The sequence below is a fragment of the Antrostomus carolinensis genome, unplaced genomic scaffold, assembly GCF_000700745.2.
Source record: "Antrostomus carolinensis isolate BGI_N321 unplaced genomic scaffold, ASM70074v2 scaffold22256, whole genome shotgun sequence".
In the NCBI taxonomy this organism is placed as follows: domain Eukaryota; kingdom Metazoa; phylum Chordata; class Aves; order Caprimulgiformes; family Caprimulgidae; genus Antrostomus; species Antrostomus carolinensis.
Genome location: NW_010322781.1, coordinates 5209 through 31386, shown reverse-complemented (window position 1 = coordinate 31386; position 26178 = coordinate 5209). Strand labels below are relative to the sequence as shown.

At 35.8% G+C, this 26178-nt stretch overlaps 1 protein-coding gene across 1 annotated transcript; it reads left to right on the top strand.

Moving 5' to 3' along the window:
- The first annotated feature begins 1640 nt into the window (after window positions 1–1640).
- On the top strand, window positions 1641–26178 carry ARFIP1 (ARF interacting protein 1). The gene is made up of 7 exons (XM_010170382.1): window positions 1641–1752; window positions 4471–4566; window positions 6030–6139; window positions 9047–9268; window positions 12725–12882; window positions 16165–16339; window positions 24579–26178. The coding sequence occupies exons 3-7, from the start codon at window positions 6092–6094 to the stop codon at window positions 24732–24734; spliced, it is 759 nt and encodes a 252-aa protein (XP_010168684.1). The 5' UTR covers window positions 1641–1752; window positions 4471–4566; window positions 6030–6091; the 3' UTR covers window positions 24735–26178.

The window sequence follows — 26178 nt, the reverse complement described above, 5'->3', positions numbered from 1 at the left end:
TAATGCTTCAGATACACAAATATAACATAATCAATTATGAATGCCCATCTAAATAGCCAGTTCATGTGAATGAAAGTATGGTTACAGGAATTGGTTACTCTGTTTGCAATAACATCCTGGGTTTTTTATGTCAATGAGATTTCTATTCTACTGGAACTCATGTTTGTAGGTCTACCTTTTTACCTCCTCACGGGAGTTTGTCTTAAACTAAAGACAACTAACTAAATCTGTGGGGACATGATCCAAAGCCACTTCTTGACAGGCCAAGCCTCTAGGCAGTATTATTCCTATGCACTAGCTTGCTCCTGGTTTGTGGATCGAGCGACTACAGTAATATGTCAAATATGGATTGAATTTTAAAGATTTTCTTTTGTAATTAAAAGCATTGCATATATCATAAATAGTTACTGCACATGTCTAGGCATTGACATGTTAAAGCTATGTGTAGTTTTTCTCTGCAAATTACGCTATTGCTCCTCTATACTTTTCATCTTTTTTGCTTCTGTATGAGAGGAGAGGAGATGCAAAAGAGTACGTACCTAACTCCAGAAACTGCCAGTTTTCCAATTTCTTGATGCTTAACTTTTTGTAAGTGTTTTACATCTTTTTTTATTTCACTTCCAGTCTAGCTTTTCACTCACTTTTTACTTTTATGAATTAGTGGTTTTAAATTACTTTGAATACCTGAACGTTCTTTAAACCACTAAGTATATTCCATAACACCAGAGGCTTAAACTTCAGTCAGATGGCTGGAAATACAGTCCAAGAAACCTTTGGGAGCTATTTGTAGAGGTGAGTAGGTTAGCAAAAAATGGGCAGTAGGATGATGTATGAATTATGGTGGATGAATTCATAATTTGGTAATAGGCCTGCATTCGGTTTCTGTGAAAACTTCAGTTGCTTGAAAGTTGGTTGTGGTAGTTAACCTAGTTCTCAAAAATTAAAAAAGGTGATCTCAGGCAATTTTAAATCAAGTTTCAAAGCAAAACGTTTCAAAAGCAAACAGAAGTAAATGTCAGCTTTGTGCTGTGAGCACTTCTGATGTAGAGTAGGTATTTGGAAAGAAGCTATTGAAGTGATGCCTTTCTGGATGTTTCTTCCATGTCAAGTATTAAAGAGATTTCATGTGCTATTTGTAGAAAATAAGGGTGCTGTGAATTTTAAAGCTTCTTTCTTAGAGAGAATTTTTTTTTTTAGCTTTAACGTGATGATAGTTGCTTCCACATTTTTTGTTTGTAAAATGTTGTCTGTTCTTAGTCTTAGATTATTCTGTACCCCTCAGTTTTTAACTGGAAACTTTATTAAACTGATATGGTTGTTTTGACCAGGTTCAGACCACATAACATGATGATGTGGGCCACGTTCTTGGTCACTACTGCTCTAAGCGATGGCATTCTAGTTGTTCATCAATATATAAAAAAAAAAATAATCTAGAATAAATACACAGGCTATACTTAGTGTTTCTCATTTGGTTGTTTTATTTGTGCATCACAGTAGAATGCTGTGACACCAGCAAAGACATTGCAAGCTAAAGGCAGAATTGCCTGAGAGCTGCTGAAATTGCATTGTAATACTTTTGAGTCACTTTTATCTTTTTTTAAACATTAACTTTCCATTTTTATTCAAATATATCCAAGGACTTGAAACGTTCATTACCCGTTGGACTTGGACTTTCTGAAACCAAAATAACATCTCATGGCTTTGACAGCACCAAAGAGGGAGTTGTTGAGGCAGGACCCTTTCCAGGTAAAAGTAACTGCTTTTTTTGTCTGTGTTTCTCAATTTAAAATCTTTAGGCATATTTTCATATGGTCAGGATTACAATGTTCTGCAGCTGCTTTGAGCATTTTGGTGCAAATATACATAATGCACATAGAGATGTGCATTAATGACAGCCTGTTTATCTTCTCTGGTAGCTTAGTTGTTAAAAGAATATGCTACACTTGTAGTATCTGTCAAGGGACTAGTGAAAACTACTTAGTGTTAAATTGATCTGCACTTACAGGAAGGGAAGTCCTTGAGCACCTTGAAATAGTGTCAAGCTGAAGAATTTTACTATTGCGTTGAAATTTTCTTTAAATGTTGCAGGTGTTGTTCTGATTTGAAACTTAACTGGAGTATTATTTCTTGATACATAGTTCACTTACCTGAAGCAGATTAGTGAGTGGAATTCTTTGTAGCCCCTGAGATTTACATCTCCTTTTTTTTGTTCTAGTGCATGTATTAATTTAATGTATTGTTATTAGGAGTTATAGTGCTTTGGGTCTCGCTTTCCAGGTACTACGTAATGAAAAAGTGTCTGTTCTCATGTTCTCTCAGTGTAGAGTTGTGGTTGTTTATAGCAGAAGGATTTTAATTCATTAATATTTAATTCACTGTGCGAGTATTAATGTATGTTTTAGAGAATCTAATCTAGTACTAAACAATGAGAAATACTAAGTGATAAACAAGCTGGTAATATCAGTGTTTCCCATCTGTCTAAAAACAATAGAGTGTCACAGTATGGTATGTGAAAGTGATACTTTAATCATTTATGTAGCTTTGACAATTTCTGAATTTTAAAGCTTTGAAATGATCTCAATTGAGCAGCTGTGAAAATAAATTTCTTTGTAGTCATAGATTTAATTTACATTTTGCTTCATTTCCTGCTTGGTAAAATGTTGTGCTTATGAAAACAGTGATTTACATGCTGTACTTTACATACATTGCAAAGTGAATGCTGTGGTTTCTTTAAGTCTTTGAAATTAGCAAAATATCTAGCTAAAAAATGGGCAGATGGCAAACTGCTTACCATTCTTGCCTCTTTGTATTCTATTAGGAGGATAATTGTTGCAGCTGTTAAGTGCATTAGCCTGTAAGAGAAAAAATGTCTTAAGCTGTGTTTCAAGCTACGTTAATATGTTTGAAATCCAAATGTTCTGTTGTAAGTTATGTATGCAAATTATGAGCGTTGGACATGTAATTTTTAACACTTTAGGTACCACAGTTTTCCTCCAAGGATATTTTTCTTCATATTTTTCATAATACTCTAACTAAATCAGAGAGAGAGAGAAGTGGTAGAAGCTAAGGCTTCTTATGAAACTATAGACAAAGAATGATTGCCCTATTTCTAAAAATTCTGTTTTCTGTTTGCATTCAAAAGTGAAGCCATAATAAGGACACTCAAAGTAGACAATACTGGAGGGGAAGGGCTTTTAGAATTTAGAGGGTGTTGAATGATGAACCATGTGTAAGGCTACATTAATACTCTGTCAAATTATAAGGATTTTTTAAAACTGCTTGTCTTAGCTCGCTTGCTGAAGTGATTCAGTCTTTAGGCCTTTAGCAGGATCTTCCAGTCAAACTTTTATGCCTGGACTAATCCAGCTGCAGCTCTTATGTGATGTATCACTACAGAAGGACACAGCATGTGAGCTATTTTTCAATCTTGTCTTTTCTGTGCAATTGGATCCAAATCATTGGATTAATTGTACCCCATCTTAGTAGTGCTTTATAGTATGTTTAAAAGGCAAAAGCTGATTGATTTAGTCACCTTGAGTGATATTTTTGGTGTTACTGATAACTAAGTTTTGGTGAAACTGCTGAAGTTTAAGTTTGATTTCCTCCAGCACACTGTCAGCCCTGAAGTATCCCAGAGTTTCTCAGCAAAAGCAATACAAGCTCCCCCACCAATATGATGATTACTCATCACTACAGAGAAAAACCTAATTTGTTTGGTTGGTTTTTAAATCCTGAAAAGTTCATAAGAATGCTACTTCACATTTTCGTGATATGGAAGAGTTGCAAAGCATAATCCTAAAACAGTTTAGGGAACACACATAGTGCAGGTCATTTAAAGTTGGGTTGTTGGGGGTTTTTTTTGGTTTTTTGTTTTTGTTTTTTTTTAAAGAGAACAAGCAAGTGCTATAAAAATCTTTCTTTTGGGAAGGAGATTAGACACCTTAACAGCTAATGGTTCTTATGATCTTCAGGATAGCTTATTACTGTGTGTTTACACAGATTTAGGAGCAGATATTAATCAGGTATATCTGAAATTGGCATAGATCTCAGAGCTTACTTCATTCCTTAATGCTGCGAGTACCATTCGGTGACTGTGCAGAGTGAAATCTAGGTAGACCTGAAAAAGGAAGTTTCAGCTGTGGAAGCTGTATATAACTGCCTTTCATGGAATTTTCTGTTGATAGTATATACTTTACTGATGAAGCTGTCAGTTGTATTTTGATTACTCTTACCAAAAAAACCAAAAAAGTTTGGCAACATGACCTAGAGAAAAAGATTAAATCATGAAAACTTGGAGTTAGTTTACATGAACAGCTGCAACTCTTAAAAAGCATTTCCATCAGAAATTTCAACAACTTTTCTGTTTAGAAAAAAAAACCACAAAACAAAACAACTAAACAATCTGTGTAAAAGTGCACATTGCCTTCTGAGGGAAGATGTATTTTCATGGTTAATATGTCCCCTTTTCAGGTTCCTCAGCATCACCAAAATCATCTGTTATATCTCCTAGCAGTGCAGCAGCTAGCAGACTGGCTGGACAAGGTTGTGATTTAATTATTCCCACAGGTATTATAGCACTGAATGGATAACGCCCTTGTCTCTGCTGACAGTGTACTAACTCTTCCATCTCTATAATAATTTGATTTACTGTTAGTTGGAAATGTAACTTCTGGGATTTTTTGGTGGCTCTCATTTCTGGCTTTTAACTTTTCACGCAGTAGTCTCTCCTTTCCTTTCTGTATGCTGCTTTTTGCTCTATAAAATTTTTAAAATTATTACCAAATATTAATAATAACAAACAGTAGCTAAAATGGGAGTAACCAAAATCTTTTATTTAGGTTAAAGCTGAAACTTTTTGTGTTTTTTTCCAAAATGATCACATACTCCAGTAGAATAAGAGTATGAGGTGGCCATTAGGAATTCACAACACCCAAACTAGGTTTTGCCACTTGACTCATTTTGTGCCTATGGGCAAATTACTTAACATCTTTGTCTGTTTCCTCCTATATAAAAGGAGAAAACCTATTCAGTTACCTCATAAGGGTGTTGAGAGGATTAATTACTTAATGTTTGCACAGCATTTTGAAGACGTAAAGAACACAGCAGAACTTGATGCTAAAGGAGTATCTTGAGGCATCAGTATAGACTTTTTTTCCAAACTCTTACTTACATAAATAACCTGTCAAGGCTAAGGTGACTGTAAGTAGCAGTAGGGATTAGAGGCAGGAGTAGTCAAAATTGTACATGGAAAAAATAAAAATGTTGCTTAAAAGGTGGTAGCACTTTGCAGTTCTTACTGTTTAGGACACTAGGAAATATTTTTGCAAAATTAAAACTTAGAATCCACGTGATATTCCCATACTAGCCTGAGAATGCTAAGTGTTGACAATTAATGTGTGGTGATTGGCCCTAGATATTTTAATTTGTTGCTTTAAATATTTTCTTCGTTGCTGTTTTTGTACTGGTGGCTTGTAGAATTAATTATTCCTAATACAATGAGCTAATAAAGATGAAATAAGTAAATTAAATAATGGCTGAAAACTTCTTCTGGAAAGGATGATGTTCGTTGGAAAAAATAAAAACAATTTGAAATGTATTAGTTTTACTCTGTGACAATAGTTTTTATATGCTGATAATTTTCATGTAGTGGTCTGCAGATTGTAAACAGCCTTTCAGATTGGTTAAATCCAAGAGGATGTTCTACTGTTGGAATTTTAAAACATAGATTAAGTAATAAACGTGTCAAAAGCTGTTTTAAGGTTGGCTAGTAAAACTGTGCATTCAGGTAAGTTTTATTCAGCCTATTGCTGCATGAAATACTAAGATATAGACACACTTTATATTAGTTTTAAAATCTTTCTTTTTGGAATTGATTTTGAAAATCTGCATATTCATCTTAAGTTCTTACTGTCACCTTGCTCTGCTTTTGCATGTGCAATTGCACAAATCTTTCATACCTGCTATTAATCCCTTAAAACAACAACAAAAAAAACCCAAGGTCTTGAAGATCTGCTTTGTGTCTGACATAGGGGGCAGAGCTCAGCAGAAGAGTGGACCTGTTGTGCTAGCAGATGAAGTAAAGAATCCAGCAATGGAGAAATTGGAATTGGTGAGGAAGTGGAGCCTAAACACTTACAAGGTACACAGATGTATATTTGTGAATGTGTATGTATGTATTCTAGAAATTAGTTTGCCACTAGATCAGACTAAAGCTTTCACAGTATTGTAACAGGGTATCAAAGTAAGCTATTGTTGCAGTGAGTGTAAGCAAGAATGCATAGGGAAGGCTTTTTCTTCCGAGTGTAGCATTCTTCGTAAGCCTCTTTAAATCCCTGGGTTTAAGTGGAAAGTCTTTCATGAGTATTATTGATTTAACAAGGTAAAGAATGTTCCATTTCTAATGTCCCCTTTAGCATACAGAATATACAGATTTCAGCAGTAATGCTTGTAATTAAACCTTTTTTCTATCTTTGAGTTGGTTGCTGATACAATAAAATTTTAGCTGATGGGAAAAATCAGGCCCATCTACAAGTTCCATTCTTGTTAGTTGCTGTTCTGATGTTTTTGTTCTGTCTTGGCTGATTGTTTTTTTAGAATTGGAATTATAGCTTTGATTCATGTGTGTTTTACTCTTGCATGATGCTTCTTGGTGATCAATTTAGATTTGATGAAGTTAAAATAATAATAAAGGAATAAAGAAAAGGTGCTTAAAGCACACCAGTTTGCCAGAAGTGACTCTTACTAAAAAACCCCATAAGTTAAGGAACAATTGTTAGGGAATACATTACTATCAGGAGTTTTAAACAAAGACCAGTTTTGTTATGCCAGCATCTTAAATGACAGAGATGCGGACAGGTGGGCTGTGCATCAGTGGGACCTACACCAAACTGTGAAGAAATGGAGAATCTGTAGAAAAATCTTCCCTTGTAAAACACAGATCTGAATCCCTCCAGTGTTCTTAAGTCCAGATAAGGACTTCCTCCTCAGTGAGGATGGGAAGCAGGGATGCAAATGTTCTACCCACTAGCGAATGCTTGTGTTGTTCTTTGTGTTAGAATCATAGATTTGCGTCCTTTTTACAGCAACTTGTGTGTCTGTACTAGTCTCCTTAAATCAAAATAGATAGGTGTATCTTTTCTCAATTATTCTCCTTCAGTCTGTGTTCTAATCTAGCCACATTTCAGTTTAACAAAGCATGCAGTACAAGTCTTTCAAATTACTAGTTTTTCTCAGTTGTCACTGATGGATTTTTTTTAGGTCTTTTGCTGTAGCTTCTGAAGCAAGTACTCTTTGGTTTACAATAATTTCCTTCCTTTGTAACTATTCCTGCTTCCAATAATTTTGCCTTCCATGATTCAGGTTTTCCTCTTACATTTCCATAGGTGTGTGTTTTCCATAGCCAAAATTTGTCCATCGATTCCAGCATTCCTAGTGACATGCTTATTTATGGTCTGACCACACTCATTGCTAAGCTGTATTTTGCAGTTTCTGCTGCAGACTTTGGTAATAAAGTTGTATTCTGTGTTGATATGATTTGTTATACTCTCACAGATTTCTGATTCTTGACAAGTGTCTCCAAGGTTAAGTGTGCTCTTTTTTATTAATTGATTGAATCTACTGAAGTAGCCCACATAGTCTGTACCTTCCAATCTAAAGCTTGTGAGTTATGACCAACTTGTTCTGCTTGATCATTCTTGAGTCTTTCCTGTGTTTATCTGTTAAATTTAGAAAGGACATAAAAGTTCTAGCAGGTTGAATCTGTGTCTCATTTGGAAGTAAATACTGGATTAAACTGAAGTCCTTGAATTTGGAAACCCTGGGAAATCCAGTGATGTAATGTATTTGGGGAGTGTGATACAGGATAGGCCTGGGCATTATTTCACCTAACAAAATAGCAGCTTTGCACTTAGATTAAGTCCATTCAGAGTAGTTGTGGCCTGTCTTAAACTACTGTCTCAGTTTCCTTGTAAGTCGGTTTCTAGCAGTAATTCTTCATATATCTAACTTGGTTATCCCTTCACCTCTTGGGACCACAGATTAACTTCAAGTAATTTACTGCAACAGTAAATAATTCCTGCTTTCCCGAGAAATTGTATGGCTTTGCTACACATATGCTTTGCAAATGGCTTCTCATGTCTCAGTCAAGGGAAACTAAAATGTGAATCTTGGGAAGCTCACTGCCAAGTTGGGCGCAGATCTCTGGCAGAGAAGGTGTCACAGATAAGTGGAATGTGGTAGCAGCCTCAGCTGTCACAGCCATTGGCTGGGGGAAAGTGTCTACAGCCATCTAAGAGCACGTTTTCTGCTCGCTGTGTTAATGAACTGCAAATCTGTTAAGAATTTGACTTGTGACAGAAAAGAAATAGTAATCCTTTCTGAGACAATCGGCTCCGTTTTACGTATGTGTAAATAATGAGAAATGCATTTTTATAGTTTCACATATTTCCGAATAGGAATTCCCAGTTTCTCAGTCAGCTTTAAAAAAACATACCAAAACCCACTGCTTCCTTACCTCCCACCACCCCCAAAAAAAACCTCCCACAAACAAACAAACAAAAAATTAAAAAACGCACAAAAACCCCAAAATAACATTTTTTGAAAACGTAATATGGATGATCTGGAATTGGATGCCTGGTAGACAAAGCCCAGAAGATCACTAACTAGATATCTTTATGCAGAACTAGTAATACTCCCATTAGCTGACTTTAATGCAGTGGGCTAAATTGCTTCTTTTAACTTAATGAGATTCACCAAACCTAAAAAGAGATAAGAGTTCTTTTACTTGAGAAACAATTAGTTATGCTCTTGATTTGCTAACTTGAATATTCATCTTAGTAGGAGTTGAGACTTGTCCAACTCTTCTTGCTGAGTCCTGATAAACTTCTAAAGAGTGTGTTGTTTTTCAGTTTGTTGTGCAAACTTATATTGGGAGGGGTGATTGTGAAAGAATTGTATGTAATTATATGTCCCTTGAAGCTGAAAATGGGTGTATGCTGTGTTGTCTTGAATATACTTGATTCTTTATAATTTAATTTTTTCCCCCCAGTGTACACGTCAAATCATCTCTGAAAAATTGGGTCGTGGCTCAAGAACAGTAGATCTGGAACTAGAAGCTCAGATAGATATATTGAGAGATAACAAAAAAAAATATGAAAATGTCTTGAAACTGGCACAGACGCTGTCCACGCAACTCTTCCAGATGGTACATACCCAAAGGCAACTTGGAGATGCATTTGCTGACCTGAGTTTGAAATCATTGGAACTTCATGTAAGACTTTTATAGTGTTAAAAAATAAAATGGCAGAGATGAAGATAAGCCTAATTGACTTGTGCAGGTTATATAGTAGTTAGCAGCTATTTTTCTAAACATTGTAGTTAATGATGTATTATATGCTCTTTGTGTTAAAAGCTTATGTAATTCACTTAAAACTGTAGGAAATTATTGAAATTACTGTAGTTCTTTACCGTTTTTTAAATGTTTGCCTTTAGTTAATGATTGGACTCCAGAACTGACAACTTTCCTTTGTATAGAAAATGCATTTTACTATTCATTTTGCTTCTAATGAAATGTCATCAAAGTGTTCCAGAATGTTACATCATTTCAATTACAGGATGTCCCTGGGGAATGTGCCTGGGAGTAAGTAGACTAGGGCACATTACTTCACTTGTGCACATTGAATGTGAGTAAATTATTTTTCTGTAGCATATTCAAGCATTGAGATTTCATCTCCAAGTCCTTTTTTAATCAGAATTTTGCTCCTAATAGGACTAATCTGTATTCTTATGTTGTTTGGAGTTTCTGAGCAAGAGAGACAATCTTTAGATATCTGCATTTGGGTTTTCATGATTCCTTAGTTTAGTAGTGGACTAACACTGCTGTTTTTTGTTGCCGATAATAAAACTGTGCTGTAAGGAGAGAGAAGGTTGCTTACAAAACATAGTAGCTGCCTTGCTTCTACACTGATTGTTCTGTATTTCCAAAGTTAAAGCAATTTGATACTGCTACTGATCCTTTGGAAAACCAGTATTAAGGGGCTTAATGATTCCCTAAAATGTAGCTACTGAAACAGCCCAAATTATCTTTGTGATTATTAAACTTAAAACCTCCATCTGTTTAATTTTCCTTTTTCATGATTGTCTATTCCCATTGAGTTTTAAGGGAGGAGGTGGAGCTCATGCTTGGACAGAGGAACCTTAACTGATAGCTAGCTGAAAAAATTTGAGAATCCTATGCTGGAATACAGGAATTTTTAATATTACAGTCTGACAGTTGAAACCTGTGAAAGTAGAGCACTTGTAGCAGCTAAGAAATTAAATAATCTGCTAACAGAAGTCGTTTTTAATAATCGGTTTACTTTTGACACAAATAAGGGCATGTGGCTTAGGGCAGAACTTTTTGATTGTTATGAAGTATGTGCTGAAGCTGGAGGTTTCTTCTGAAACTTGGATTAAATCTGGCATCATGCTTTTGTTTAATGAATTTTTTTTTTCCATGAATAGCTTGTAACTTCTAATGGGAATACTGTTCTTCCAGGTTCTTTCAGCATCTTGTACTGGTCTTGGAATTTGTTTTGGTCATTCATCTCTTGTGTAGATTATTGAATGGGGTTGTTGATGCAAATCAAATAAAGGTTTCTGCTGCTGTAATAAAAGTTATCTAACCTTTGCCTCTTGGAGACTTGCCTGATGTTTGTCTCTTTCCTCTGTGTGTTTCCCCTTTGTTTAATCTGTACTGTATTACCATCTGTAGCCTGGCCCACTCTTCTTGGATGTTTGGCTAGCACTGTTGCCTCTAAAACTTGTGCAAGACTAAAAGTAAAATTTGTGAACAGTTAGTCTTTAATGTTTAATGTGATAACAGTACATAAGCTTAAAAGAACAAAACCAAAACCCACACCACTTCTTAATATAGTATTTCTTATATATACATGTTAACAAAATGAGATCTTAGTGTGGTAAATGCAGAGGTATTACTTAATGTGAATGTTTTGCTATTTCTCTTTTGGATACAAAGATAACTCCTAGTTCCAGGCTCATGTGCCTCTCATTATATAAACAGATGAATTCCAATTTTAATTGACCTGTGCATAGAGTATGAACTGAGTGAAAACTCTTGATACAGAAAGGATTTCCTGTCTCTTTCATAAGAGCTAGCTGCAGAGGTCATGGACAAAACTCAAGAAGTTTTCATATGAAACTGTATGAACCAGTAGAAGGACAGTTTTAGTGGCTAATATGTTTCTTAGTACTGCAGGCCACTGCAGTCCCATCCTTCTTACCCCCCTCCTTTGAATTGGTGGTGTTGCTCTTTTGGGTTTGTGATGGTCTGGGTCAGAGGACCAGCCAGAAAACTAATTGCAGTCTTACATGCATGAGGGAAAGGAGATAGGAGCAAACACTGCTGAAAGGGGCATTCCTACTGCTAGTGCTTCTGCATATATGCTCCTTATTCTCTATGCTAATGCTTGTGTTACTGTGTAGCTGGCAATGTTAGAGCAAAACCAGCTGAAAAAGATTATTTTTTTATTTCAGCAAGATTTGGAGTGATTTGGCTTACTGCTTTTACCACCCAAGAAGCTGTGCAAAGCAAAGGTGACAGATCTTTAGCAGTGTTTACAGGGCTCAGCTCATGAAAACTTACCCTAAGTTCACTTCTTTTTTTTTTCTCCTCCTTCAAATTGCTCACTTCCACTGCACCACCTTCTCTGGAGGCTTCTTCCTTTACCATTGCCCATTACCCTTTCCTTCATGAAGTCGGTAATGTTAATGTGAAATATCGTTTGGCTTTGGTGTTTGTGTTCTAGACAGATGAAAGGAAGCTGGGAGAATACAGCACTTCTGAGTCAGTTGTTGGCAGTGTGCAAGCCTAAAAAGACCAAGTTCCAAATATGAACCTAGAGTGTTTTACAGCCATTACAACAGGAGATTGTACTCTTTTGTGAGAACTCCCATCTGCAGAATATGAAGATGCCATATGGATGACATAAATATAATAATTGGACTCGTTTGGCATCCATGCGTTAGGAAAATCTTTGCAGCCTTGGTCAGGGCTTACACTGCTGTTAACAAAAAAGACATGAACAAACACATATCCAAATGTGAGTGAAATGCCTTGCAAATAATTTTACCCTTGTCCCTTTAAAATTTATGGCTGAGCTACATTATAATTTTTATTTGCTAACCATTATAATGTTCTGCTCTTCAATTATTTACAGCCTATTAAACTGTGATAGATTGTTGGGGGTTTTTTTGCAGTGTTCTTTTCCAGAACCTAAGAATAAAATTTAATAGCTAATTAATGCTGTCTGCCCTTGTGAATTTAGTTATATTAGTGTATTTAATGTAGTGGTGTCTCTGCTGGTATTAAAGCATTACCTAGACAACCACATGAGAGGCTGGATTAAAACCCTGCTGAATGACAATGTAAAGATTCCATTAGTAGCATTAAAGACTTCAGAGTGCAGAAAAATCACGTTATAAAATAGGATTTAACATCATGCAAGGTAACAAAATTGTAAACCATGGTTTACTGTTGTTAGATAGATTTCATAAAAACTGTGAACTGAATATTGTATTGAAATCATATCTGTTTAATCATAACCATACCCAAACAGAAGTGACAGAACTGCCACATCTGTGTGTTTGTATTTTTTCATATAGTTGCTGATGAATGTTATGATTTTAAATGATCTACAGTTTTGTTTTCTCTGCTCTTTGTTTATAGGAGGAGTTTGGCTACAATGCAGATACGCAGAAACTTCTAGCTAAAAATGGAGAAACTCTTCTCGGGGCTATTAACTTTTTTATTGCCAGTGTGAATACATTGGTGAATAAAACAATTGAGGATACATTATTGACTGTGAAACAGTATGAAAGTGCCAGGTAGCTATTCTATGTCCAGCTGTTTTCATTACAAACTAATCTTCAGGAAAGAGACCTTGTATCAGCTTAGTCATTGTATTTGAGTGACTAACCTGTTAGATAAAAACCTTATAACACAACTCTTATATAATTAGGGTTTACAGCTAGCTGCCTCATTGAATGTATCTTCAAATGTTTTGTAAATGTTCTGTTGTAGACTTAATTTTACTTGTTAGCTCTAGGGGTAAGTATAGCTGTTTTTTCCTGCTAGATTAAGGTGGCTTTCTAAGCAGTGTGATAGTGCAAGATTAACTCTTTTATCCAGCTCCATGGTAATAGGTAAAATCTCTTTGACTGAAAAACATTTAATCTTGTGCTTCTGTTGATACACAATATGTGCAATTCACACTTCAATTTTTATGCAGAAGTTGCAGGCTTGGTCAGAAAGGGGAAAATAAAACAATTTCTTAGTGACCTAATAACATCTAGCAGTAGGTAACGAGTTTCCTGCCCTGGAGAACGTTACTTTTCAGATGTAGTACTCTAAAGCCAGCTTCCCTTCTCCTGCCAGGGTTTGGACTTGTGGTCCTTTCTGATGCTTGGTTCCATTCTGATTTTCTTTCACTTAATAGGTAACAAGTGATAGGACAAGAGAAAACAGCCTCAAGTTGCACCAGGGGAGGTTTGGGTTGGATATTAGGAAAAATTTCTTCACCGCAAGGGTTGTCAAACATTGGAACAGGCTGCCCAGGGAAGTGGTTGAGTCACCATCCCTGGACGTGTTTAAAAGACGTGTAGATGTGGTGCTTAGGGACATGGTTTAGTGGTGGACTTGGCAGTGTTAGGGTAACAGTTGGACTTGATGATCTTAAAGGTCTTTTCCAACCTAAGCAATTCTATGATAAACTGTGTTTCTTTGACAGAAGATGTAGTTTATCCATGTAATTTTTTGAAAATTTTTTTCTTTTGGTCAAAAATTGCTAACTGCTTGAGTTTTGAAGTTTTCTCATCCTTTTTTAAATTATTCTATTCTAATGCTTATTTATAAGCAAAAATAGTAAGTTCCTGTTTTGATATTTAGGTAAACTTTCAAAAGGTGTGAAAGGCAGAATTAGTATGAATATAATAATAATGTATTGCTTTATTTTTGACATTAAAGTATTAAAAAAAAATCTGAATCCGATCACACATTTTCCAGGTATCCCCTTTAAAATTTATACAAAATACATCTGCTATGATTGTCGTTGCCAGTCACTTTCAAGATATGGTTCTTCCTTCCTGAAATACCTTCATTACTTTCCCTTTCTGTTTATTAAAGAAATCACATATTTTGCCATTTCAGTAAGGCAAATAAATTACAAAGCTTCTTCACTTACATAGCCAGTCCATCATTTTGCCATGGGAAAACAGGTCACATTTGTTTCTGTACCTCTTCTTCCATGTCCCCAGTTGCACTTCAGCATTCATCTGTTCCCTTCTTCTGTGAACTCCATTGGTTTGTTTCCTTTCTGGAATTAAGTCATAAACTCTTTTAATAAAGCCTGAATCATAGTGGCAATGAGAATCAGAAACAGCCCTGTGAATATTACTCCTTTTTACCTCTGAAAATGTTATGTTTTATTTTGGAGCAGTTATACCAACTGAAAAGTTGTTTTTTATAACCTGTTTCTAATCCTGATTTGTTTGCAATTTTAGAAATATCTGTGAGAGAGCATATTTGAAAAGCCAGAAATAGGTTAGTTTGTTCCATTGAAACTGGTATCTGTCACATGCTGTTATGCTAGGTTCCATTACTTGAAAGCTACAAAGAAGTATGGAAGGAAGAGTGAGGCTTTGGGCAGGTCTGCCTGGTGACCTTGGAGTGATTTCTTGCTGTTGTCTGTTGCTTCACCTGGTCAAGTGCTAGATTGCTGTGAACAAAGGAGCACATGTTGCATAAGAGAAGGAAGAAAAAAGTTAGAGGCTGTTACGATGTCTGTCTCATCCACTTGCAATAATGTTTTAAAATACAAAAATATCTGCTAGGGATCCAGTGTTCGTAGACTTGTGTGTAACACTGGAAAGCAGGAGATTAGTTTAGTGATACAATCTTTAAACTACTAATGTTCCATAGGTGCTTTTCCCACTTATAAATGCTATATGTTGATGAACAGAAAGCTTAACTTAAATAGACTTTCTTGGAGGGGGGAAATCGCTTAATGTTTTTGAAGACAAAATTGAACATTCAAACTTCTGTATTAAAAAATATTTGTAAGAAATTTAGATTTTTTTTCTGTTAAAATGAGAAAGAAGGTATGACTGGTTCATCTCTATTCATGTAATAAAATGGTACAGTCTAATATGGAAGGATATCGAGGAGGTTTATAACTTTTTTTTAATAATTAGTGGTATATGAAGACTAGCTGTTGAGTTAAAATGTTGTCAGGTATCTGCAGGCAAGAGCCTATACCATATTAATTCTGGTTTTGCTAGCAGTATCCAGGACAGATAACTTGGAGATAACGAGAGTAAATTAGAAAATATTTTTAATCTGTCTTACCTAGAAGTAGGATATATACCTTTGGTGCAGTTAGCTTCAATACTCACCTGTCTGTTAGTCTTAACTTTCTGTCTTTCTTTTCCCTCGCCTTCTTTAGTGATGGTATTGATCCAGAGAGTCTGACTTCTCTAGGAAAATAAGATGGGCCCTCAGCAGAGTATAAATAATGCATCATCTCTTTGCAGCCTATTTATCAATAGGACAGACAAGTTCTCACAAAACTGTTTGTGCAAGAACTATAAAACTCTTCCAGTTAATGCATACAGAGAAGCCTACAGCGTGCTGAAAAAGCCTTGGGACAGAGTTTGGTAGAAGTGAGGTGTTGCTCACAACATCCGCTTAAAGGGGATGTCCTGGTCTTGATGCTTCTCTTGCTCTTGACACAAACTCTTCACTGAACTGATTCAACAGAAGAATAACCTGAAAAAAAAAAATACTGGTTTTATCTGGGTTAATAAGCTGAGATATCCTAGGAAAGGCTCTGACCACTAAAGACAGCACAAAACAGAGGGTTGGCAGCATGTGGCTGAAACAGAAACAGAAGAGGGAGGGTACTTGTTGAGGCAGCTTTGTAAAATGTACTTAAGGGTGGTTTTGCTAGATGAATAGTAGGAAGGGGAAGAAAACTTGCCCAGGGATTGTAGTTTTATCTGTACTTGACTGTTTTGTCAATCTTCTGTTGTACTTGGCCCTATATGTGAAGTCTGTTTTGAGACACTTTGCCTTTAGATTTTTTTTTTTTTCATCCTCCTCTTTCTTCTCAGGATTGAGTATGATGCCTATCGAACAGACTTAGAAGAGCTGAATCTTGGCCCTCGTGATGCAAACACTCTGCCAAAGATTGAGCAATCACAACAACTGTTTCAAGTGCATAAAGAGAAATATGACAAAATGCGCAATGATGTATCTATCAAATTGAAATTTTTGGAAGAAAATAAGGTAAGCTACAGCTTCTGATGATATGTTTAGGAGTTTTGTCCTGTAAGTTTCTGCTTTGCTGGAAATACTTTAGTTGTTAGATTTTAAAATATCTTAATTTAAAAGTAGAGCGAGCAAAGAAAATAAGGTGAATTTTCTTGAGTTCTTGCTGTGTCACTGGAAGGCAGAGTTTTACAGCAGGCAACCTTAAAAGTCCCTAATCGGGCTGCCCCAGCTACAAATGGCAGTAATTTTCTTGTTGATATGGTAGGTTTCAAGCTTGGAGAAGTGTCACTTTTCCAATTTATCACATTTAATGGTTAAATGAGTCATGTAACTACAGATTAAGATTCAAAGTAATGCTTATGTTTGAGAACACTGTCGTGGAAGATATGCACAAAGAAAGTGATAGAACTGTGAAGAGTCTTCTCTAAAATGAAGCTTTCTTTAAACTAATAACTTGAACTGAGAAATACAACTTTCTGTAATTAATGTCCTTACTTTCTTAATTCTAAATGGGGCTCTTGAACTGTTGTTTGAAGGTTTTCTTTCTCTTGTGTTTATTCCAAGCATATAATTTCATGTATACCTTCTTAATGATGAAATTCTTGCCCCTCTTATTCTGTCTACTTGGCAAAAATAGAATTGCCTTACAGAACACACTGTGAAACTGCTTTCTTTGATAAACAAGTCCTTCTAAATTGTTTCAATAGATGTAAAAATAATGGTCTTTCAAGAGCTGATTTTTGTTCATATCCATAGTAAATGAAATGTTTTATAATAATCTACCACTATATTTTCTATGTCTTCAGAGGGAGGAAAATATGATGAAAACTTATGTAAAAGATAGTAGTTTGTCAGTTTTTCTATGTCTGGCAGGGGATTAACATTTTCAGTATGGGTTAATTCTTATATTTTAACGATCTGAATGTAGATAATAACTGCCTGTCAGAGAATACAGGAGTGGCCCCAAATGACAACAGTAGCAAACCATGCTACTTGCATGGAAGGAGGAGACTTTAAGGGAAAATCCTGGGGACAAGCTAAACCAATTTAAACTGATTATTATTCTGAATTCTTGAATATATTCATATTAGAATAAAGGTGGAAGACAGGGAAGAAACATAAACCATCAACAGATAATAAGAAGAAACCTTTTACTTTCCAAAACAATTTATGCTAAAAATGTAGCTCCTGAGCACTGTTACTTCATATAAGCATTTGCATTAAGACCAGGGGTAAGGAATCACATGGCCGTTAAGAGCTGATGAACCAGATTATCAGATGATTAAAAACTGCATAGCCCTGGCTTTCGTTTGTTGCTCTTGCTCACCTAAAAGCCCATTAAATTTCAAATGGAAAAAATCCATAATGAAATTAGACTTCAACTAGTTCAAGAAAATTAATCTAAATGCTGATGCTTATGCTTAAATTGGAAAATGCTCATAAGAACTGAGTTTTAAAACTGTGCTGGGTTGAAAATGGGTATAATGGTGTCCTCTTTTTTTTTTTCTTCCCTCTGTTTTAATCTTCTAGTAAGTTGTTTGCTACTAATATAATGTACTTCTGTTGAAATTGTGTGATCCTTCCAGCTCATATCTGTGCATGAATTCTGATTCTTAAGTTCAAATTGATTGAAAATAGCACATACCTTGCTTCCTCTTGGTTTGCATTAACTATATAGCAGAATAATCAGTTGAAGTTTATACAGATAGGAAAGCTTCAGAGTGAAAGCATTTTACTTCCATCTTGTACAAAAAAGTTTCCATATTTTTAAAAAAAACTGTATTAGATAACTTAGGGAACACTAATGAAGTTGTCTTTCTAGAGACAGTCTTGAATTAGATCGAGCATCCTGTTAGCTGTTACAGCCTCTGAAAGAGATTGTTTTTTCCTTCCTGCCTTTTCTTTTAGATTAATACAAAGGGGACTTTCTCATGCTTAAGCCATTTTATCACTGGTTGACATTTCTTAGTTTTGACACTAGAGATGTCAAAATATTTACTAAAGGTTGTATGTAGTTTTGTTCCCAAATAAGCCATAAAAAGGACTTCCTTTATAGTCAAATATTGGCTTAAATATAATTAGCTACTGAGAATTTTCCTTGGGTAAATTTTACTTTGGTGTTTTCTATTTATTGTATAGGATTCTCCATAGTAAACAATATGTAATCTTAATCCCTAAATTTTCATTTCAGGGGCACTTTTTTTCCCAGCTTGCATCTGTCTTTGATAGTTTTTGTTCTGCTGCCCAGAATGCTTCCTGGGGTGTGGTGGGAGGCAGTGGTTATCTGAGAGATGATGTTCTTACCAATCTGACTTCTTTATTCCTTTTTCTGGTGTCAACCATTTTTTTTATTAATGCCAATGCAGGGGAGCTGCTGCTAGACCTCATACTTGCCCTGCAGCTAGTATTAAGAAATTGGAATGCACAGTCGATTTGCCAGTCAACTATATAACCATTATAAACACTAATTTTAATTTTTAGTTGCATACAAAGTGTATGTGACAGCTCTGAAGTCAATTACTTTTTTATTTTAAAGGACTATTAACTTAATAAGTATAGGATCAGTAAGTATAGGAACTAGATTTTAATTTTAGATTAAATAATCTTAGATGTTCCACATTTTCCTAAGGTACATGATAACAATTGCTATGATCCATCATAATTTAAGCATCTATAAATACAGCATATGCCTAACATGAAGGAGGAGAAAGAAAGGAGGAAGAGCACAATGGGTGCAGCTGTACGAGTGTGTCTGTAACCCAGCTGCTTCAGCTGTGGCAGCAGTGCACTGTTTAGGAGACAGTTTAAACTGAAGGCCATATATGATGTTGAACTCCCAAGTGGAAGGGCGATTTTGATGTTGTTAAGCTGTTACAGTAGTCCTGGGGAAGGAATTATACTGATACTATATCCTGAGGTTGTACTGATACTATATCCTTAGTAACAGGAACTTGCCATTTTTTGTGTCTGTCCCCAGGACCATGTTGGTACCCATTTAATAGAATGGGAGAGCAAAATAAAGGATGATAGGACGGACAAAATACTGGTTTTACTCAATCTCTCTTAAAGGGCCTTTTTATAGCCTGTTTTAGAAAGCCTGTGTTGTTGCAGGCTTATTGCGTACAAGGCAGTGAGGGTTAGTATTTGAGTGGCTATATCAAGGCATGGCCTTGCCAGGCTCATATTGCCATATACTAGAACATGCAAGTCCCTAATCATCAACTTTATTAACTCTTTATTAATTCATGGTGCTGAATCCAGATGTGAATTAATATTTCTTCTGAGTCTAATTATAGAAGCCTTTTTAGGTAAGAAAATGATATGGTAGCCATATAATTTTTGTATTGTAGATTGTAAACCTTTGCGCTTCAAGTCTTGTATATATTGCTATAGGATGTAGTAGAGTGTAGTCTCAAACTTAGTGGTTATTATAACCTCTGTGTTGAAAACAGAATTGTGTAATGAAACCTTGCCTTAGCAAAGCAGTTAAGCAATTTAGGGTTTAATTTTAGATTAGATAAATCAGTTCATTATTATCTCCCAATAAATGTGTTTATAGTCTGACCAGTATTAAACATTTAAGAAAACTAAATTGTATATTTTTTGCCTGACAAATTAATGTCAAAACAGAATCCCAGGTGGTCTTTTCTAAATGTACCTCCACTAGATGCACTCAGTTAAATTCCCACTCAAAAGTTTTGTCCCATATTTGGTTAAGCATGACATAGGAGGAGGGCAGGGAAAACTGGGAAGTGATTCAACCTGTCACTGCACAGGAATTATGAAGCCAGTTTAACTGGCTGGTGGGCTCTAGTGGGTCTGTGTTGCTGTAGATGTCACCAAACAGCCATAATCTCGCTGACCCTATGTTTAGGGGGGAAAAGGCATTGCATGGCTGCAGTCTTTTTGTGCCTGTTCTCCTGGGTTCATATGTTAATATTTCAGTTAAAAGCCCCCAAAGGTTCAGAGAACTGAATTATGGTAAAGCTGGTATTGCAAGTTTCTGTCTGTAAAATCAAGATATAAAAGATTTTTACTCACTTTCATTTTAGCATTTGATCTTGGAGTTAGAACTGATTTTTTTTTTTAAGTTGCTACAAAGTTATGCTGGTGCTATTCCCAGCTGGTGGAGTTCTGTAGAAGTTTGTGGCATTGGGTAGAGAATATAAGAATAGCTGCAATCAAAATCTGTAGCTTACAAATAGTTAAATTTTATTTTATTTTATTTTTTAATAAGGATGGTGGCCTGTTCTTAGCATAAAGATTTCTGCCACTGAAATTTTTTTGGAAAGCCATTGTCTTTTTGAGAAAGGAAAACCTGTTACTCATGTATGCACTTGAGAAATGTAAAGTCTTTCTGTGTAAAGAAAGAAATTGAATGCAATTCTGAGAGTTGTTCTTCAGGAGTTTGATGTTTAAATGCTTGCTCCTATGAATGAAAACAATATACAATCTAATGGAAACCCAGATGACATAACTGTTAAGACCAAATAACTTCAAATAAAGATAGCTAGGGTAAAGGATTGTGATAGTTGGGAGGAAGTATGAACTGACAGAAAGATTAGAATAGGGGTAGTATTTTGGGTCACTGAGATAGCTGAAACAGTCTGAATGAGAAGGATGTAAAGAAATCTGTACTTATTGTGCCATGGGAAATATGATGTTCAGAAGGAGGTGGGGGGAAGAGGACAGTATTTGAAAATAAATGAAATGTTAAGAACATCCAGAGGAAATGTGAAAACTCATATCCAACCAACACTATCTTCTATATATGAAACTTAAGTCTTCTGTTTAGGGCATGCCCATTTTTTATGCTTATCCACGAAGTTCAGCTTTGTTTTGAGACTTAAGCTTGTCAGGTCTCTTAAGGAGTGCTTACTCTGCTCGTAATTAGGAACAAATAGGTGTATGTAGTTAATTAACAAGGAACAATAATTTTAAATGTTGTTCAACTGTAAAACGTGATGGCTTTTTGACAGGCATGCTAGTCATACACTGGAACCTGTGTTTTAGCGGCATACCATTAACATTCTTTTATTGAAAGACAAATCTTCAAATGCTCATGCACTGGGGTAGGTACTACAGCTTAGTGCTCAGGAATTGGCCTTTAGCGTCTAGTCTGACAACCACTTTGAGGTCTGCTACAAAAATAAAAAGTGGTCCCTTGATCCTCTATCCCCCTTCCCCCACATTGCCTTCTCTTGTGTTTACAAAAGTGTTTTTGCAGCTGTGCAGAGAATCAGATTGGGGAACTGGTCCAGGTTAAAGCAAATATGTTGTTGTCTGGTTAGTTTTAATCTAGATCCGTTCCCTGATCAACTGACTACATAACTGCATGAGTGTTTTGCCAACAGAGGTCTAAGGTGAAACAGCGTGGAAGTAGGAATCAATGGCTGGATACGGGAGTGGGTAAGGCTGTGATTCTGTCATGGGAAAGCTGGTTAGGTTTGAACTTGGCTTTAAGTGAATACTTGTCATCCAGTTCTTAGCTGTGATTGCAGGTGTTTTTTGCAGTGGACATGAGGTGATTTGAGATGTTACAGCTTTTTCTCTTTTCTCTTAGCTGGCTGGCACTTCATAGTAGAGCTTTTTTGTACATTGTCTCTTTCTATAAATTGTCTTAACCTGAATGAAGTTATGGATGAGAAGATCCCACTATCACTTTTAGGATTCACTTAGCAATCAGCTTCTGAAGGAAGGGAGCAGAAGTTATAACGTCTTGAACCTCTGCAACCAGTTTGATAATGATCACGAAATTTACACCACAATGATCTGGCTTGGGGGTAGAACCTCATATAATGAGATAGCTTTGGTAGTTCAAAAAAAACCCCACCAAAACAAAACATTTTTTCAGTCCAAATCATCTGCCTCTGCATTGTCAATTCCTGCCTCTGTGTGTGTCTACACACATACTTGAGCCTAGGCCTGCCTGAATTTATAAAACTATCAAAAGACTTCTGGGCAGTTCACAAACGCTTTGTGCTAAAAGCTACCCTAAAAAAGTACCAAATTTGGCCTCAAATTGATTAACTTGGGCTGAGAGGGTGAATTAACTACCCTTGTTTTATTTGAGTTCCTCTAAATGCTGTGAATAAAACTCTTGTAGTATTTTAATAATGTGCTAGAACTAGCTTGGACTGTGTGAAACCTTACATGTCATTGATGAAGGAGTCTGCTCAAGGAAGAAAACTGTACTTGCTAAATTTTTTTGCTCTTGACTTTTAAAAGCAAACTCTTGCGGTTGTGATGTTTTCCACTTGTATGACTTAATATTTTTTGGGATGAAAATTCAGATTTTTATAGATACAAAAAACATGTGCTTTTATATACTTCTATTCCCACACAAACCAAGAGGCCACCTTTCATGACTCTGAAAAGCTGAACTGTAAGTTTATTGAACCAGTGTAGTTAGCTATATTCTGCATCTCCTAAATATTAAAATGTCTGTAGCTCATGGAATTTGATGACGTTTTCTATTGAAAATGAAAAAAACCATTGTCCCAAGATACAGTGTGCGCTGCAGACTCCTTTCTAACCATACCCACCTCTCTCATGTTTCTTTTTGGAAAGCCTTTTGATAGAAGAACCTACCATCGTACACTGTTAATGAGGCAAAAAGCCTATTCTTTCACATGCATTAAGTTTAAATTAGCCTGAATTACTAGGGGAGAAAACATAGGAATACTAGTTTTCAAATTGTCAGAGCAACTTAGACCAAAATTTGGGTCACCAAAGAGAGGTTATCACTTATGTAGGATACTAAGGTCTGTACAGTTGTCAGTTTATGGGCAAAACTTAATGAGACTATTCAGTAAAAAAAAAATTGTTGTATACTCAAAAAAGAAATTTCAGGTTTTAGTGCTGAAACTTTTATAGACACCTATGTGCTCAGCCCTTTTTTTTTTTCCCCTCAAAGTATTTTATTTTCCCTTTTTCACAAAGTATTTTATTTTAAAAGTGTAATAGTGTAAATGTTACACTCTTCTAGTGTAATAGCATGTCTAATGAGTGTTGGTTTTGTTTTTTGTTTTTTTTTTTTAATTTGAGATCCTTTCTTAAATTAAGGCAATAAAGTATCTCTGTATTGAGTCGCATGTATTTCAGAACATGTTGGCCAAATAACTAGCTAAAACAGCCAGGGCCAACTGGTAGGCATAGGCCAAACCTGGCCCAAGAACAGTTTTGCTTCCTAGCATGACAGGAGTAGACTTTCCCTTGTGGGTTGTGCTGACAGATGAGGCAGTGATCCAAAATTTGAGTAGAGAAAGCTAAATCTGCTGCTTACCACATCTTCCCTTTGGGGTCAGTCAGCCACCCTGTTTCTCTGTTCTCTTCTGTGCTGGCAAAATGCTGTTGGGCTCAAGGTCTTATAGGCTGAGAACAGGCACAGAGCAACCACCTTAGGGATTCAGGCTCTGACAAAAGAGTGAGCTTGTGCTGGGCTGAGGGTACATTCAAGAACAAAAAGTACAGTTTTGGCTGCAGGAGAAACTGGAGAGATGCCTTTTCCAGCATACTACCATTCATCACTCACAACCTCAGGTGTACTGGTGTGCTAGGATGAAAATGTAATATTTGTTTAACTTTGACTTCATCAGTGCTATAGCTTGTCATCACAGACTAGGCTGGAAGAGAAAAACAGTAAAGCCTCCAGCTGCTCTTCTGATCTCCCTAAGTTTTGATTACTGCTCTGATCTGTGTGTTTCGTGATTACTTTGCACAAATGTTAGGGTCAAGATATTGACCAAATGCTGTAAATAATCTTGTGTTACAGAAGGTGGGCAAGAAATATTGCTGGGAAAAGAACATCAATTTCATTTGACTTATGTGAGCTGGAAAGCAGCAGCTCTCTGCAAGGGGGGCAAGTAAATGAACTGTGTACTTAGATAATGCATTTGTCATGTACTGTCTCAGGCAAGTTCATTTGGCCTGCAGGTAGGTATCTTACACAGAGGGTTGGCATCTAATTTCAAGGAATCAAGTACTTGTAGTCAAGTGTTTGATATTTGATAACATTATGCTGTTTAGTTAATTTGGTCCATGCATACTGAGTTGGTATTGACTGTTAAGCATACTTTATGAAAACTCTGTGTGACTTTAAAGTTAAAGAATTTTGTATCTGTATTTTTAAACTTTGATTAAATAAACCTGTATGAAGTCTTAGCATCTCAAATATGTCTAATTTTTTTAATAACTGATCTGTGTTGTTAACATCTGCTACGTCCTCTTAGCCTATCTCTATCCTTGCCTGCAGGTTAAGGTATTGCACAATCAGCTTGTTCTGTTCCACAATGCCATTGCGGCATACTTTGCTGGGAATCAAAAGCAGCTTGAACAGACACTTAAACAGTTCCACATCAAATTGAAAACTCCTGGAGCAGATGCCCCATCCTGGCTTGAAGAACAGTAATTGGATCAGAGAAGAGGACCCAATGTTAACCTAAATAAAATCTTTAAATCTGGTAATAATTAAGGGTTAGGGTCAAAGGACTGTTGTAGTGATTCTTGCACAGACAGCTTTAAATTTTTTTCCCCCTTTATAATACTGTAAAACTGAATTTGGTGCAAAAGTGGGTGACTTTAAGGTAACCAAACGTAACTTCTGTCATTTCAAATATAGAGCACTCCTTTTGTATGTGAAGGTTGGTTGTTATTTCTGTAACTGGGATGGGGGAGGGAGGGAGGGGAAAGAAAACTATTATGGATTTGCACTGACAAATTATGTTTGTGATTTCTGGTTGTTTTGGTGGCTAGTCAAAATATTTCCAAGTGGAGGTTTACATGATTTGTACCAACATCTGGTATTTTATAGATGAATATAGAAAACATCTTTAGTGATTTTCATACGACTTTTAAAAAGGAGAGAGTTAAAAGAATATTTTGCAGATTAATAATATAAGGCCTACACGTGATATCTGCATATAAGGCAACAGGAGCAGATGGCTCATTGACTAGTGGAATTGCAGCAAATGCCTTTTTAAAAGATGTACTTTTCCATCATAGGTTAAAAAAAAAAAAAAAAAGAAAAACACTAAAGCAGGAATCACTGTCAGTCTGATGCTTCTAAGCACACATTTTTGCTTTGCACCAAGTGGTTCGCTGAGTGAGGCCAACCATGCAATGTACTAATTTCATTTAAAACTTTACTTTCTCTGAAACAAATACCGTACTAGCCTTAAATCACAGGTATGTGCCTTTTTATAAGATAATATTTTCAACTAGTGTACATATCCAAGAACCCTTTCACGTAATGGTTTGTCAGTTCCCTACAAGGGAAAGGGGACTGTGTAAATGCTGTTCCATTGTACACTTAGAGCAAGTTAAAGCTTTAGTTAACCTTCATGGACAGGTATGATTTTGAGAGAGGAAATGGGGTCAGTATGGCTTTTCTATTTAATTGAAAAGCATACGTCAGTAATGGGAATAACACGGAGGATGCTTTTTAAATTTCTCCATCAATCGTATAGTCCTAAATGTAAAATTCTGTCAATTTTATCATAGACATTTTAAATTCAATATATTGGAGTCCTCGTTTGCACATGTTACGTTGCTTTGTGTTCTATTAAGTAAAATGAAATACTTCAAATGTTATTTACAAGTGTGGATTGTATGATTTATGTACTGTATGTTCAAATGCCTTTCAGCTGACATTCTTAAAAGTTTTCAGTGCTTAACACAGCTGTAATGTAACTGTAAATCAAACTTTTTAATCATTCCTCATTAAATTCTTGGCCTGACAGAGCCTCCTTTATGTTTTTGTTCTGTCAGAATCTCTTGTAATAGTTCATTTATGTTCCCCAGAATGTATATCCTATGTGAATTTTGTATTCATATTAAAGGTGTTTGCAGTCAAA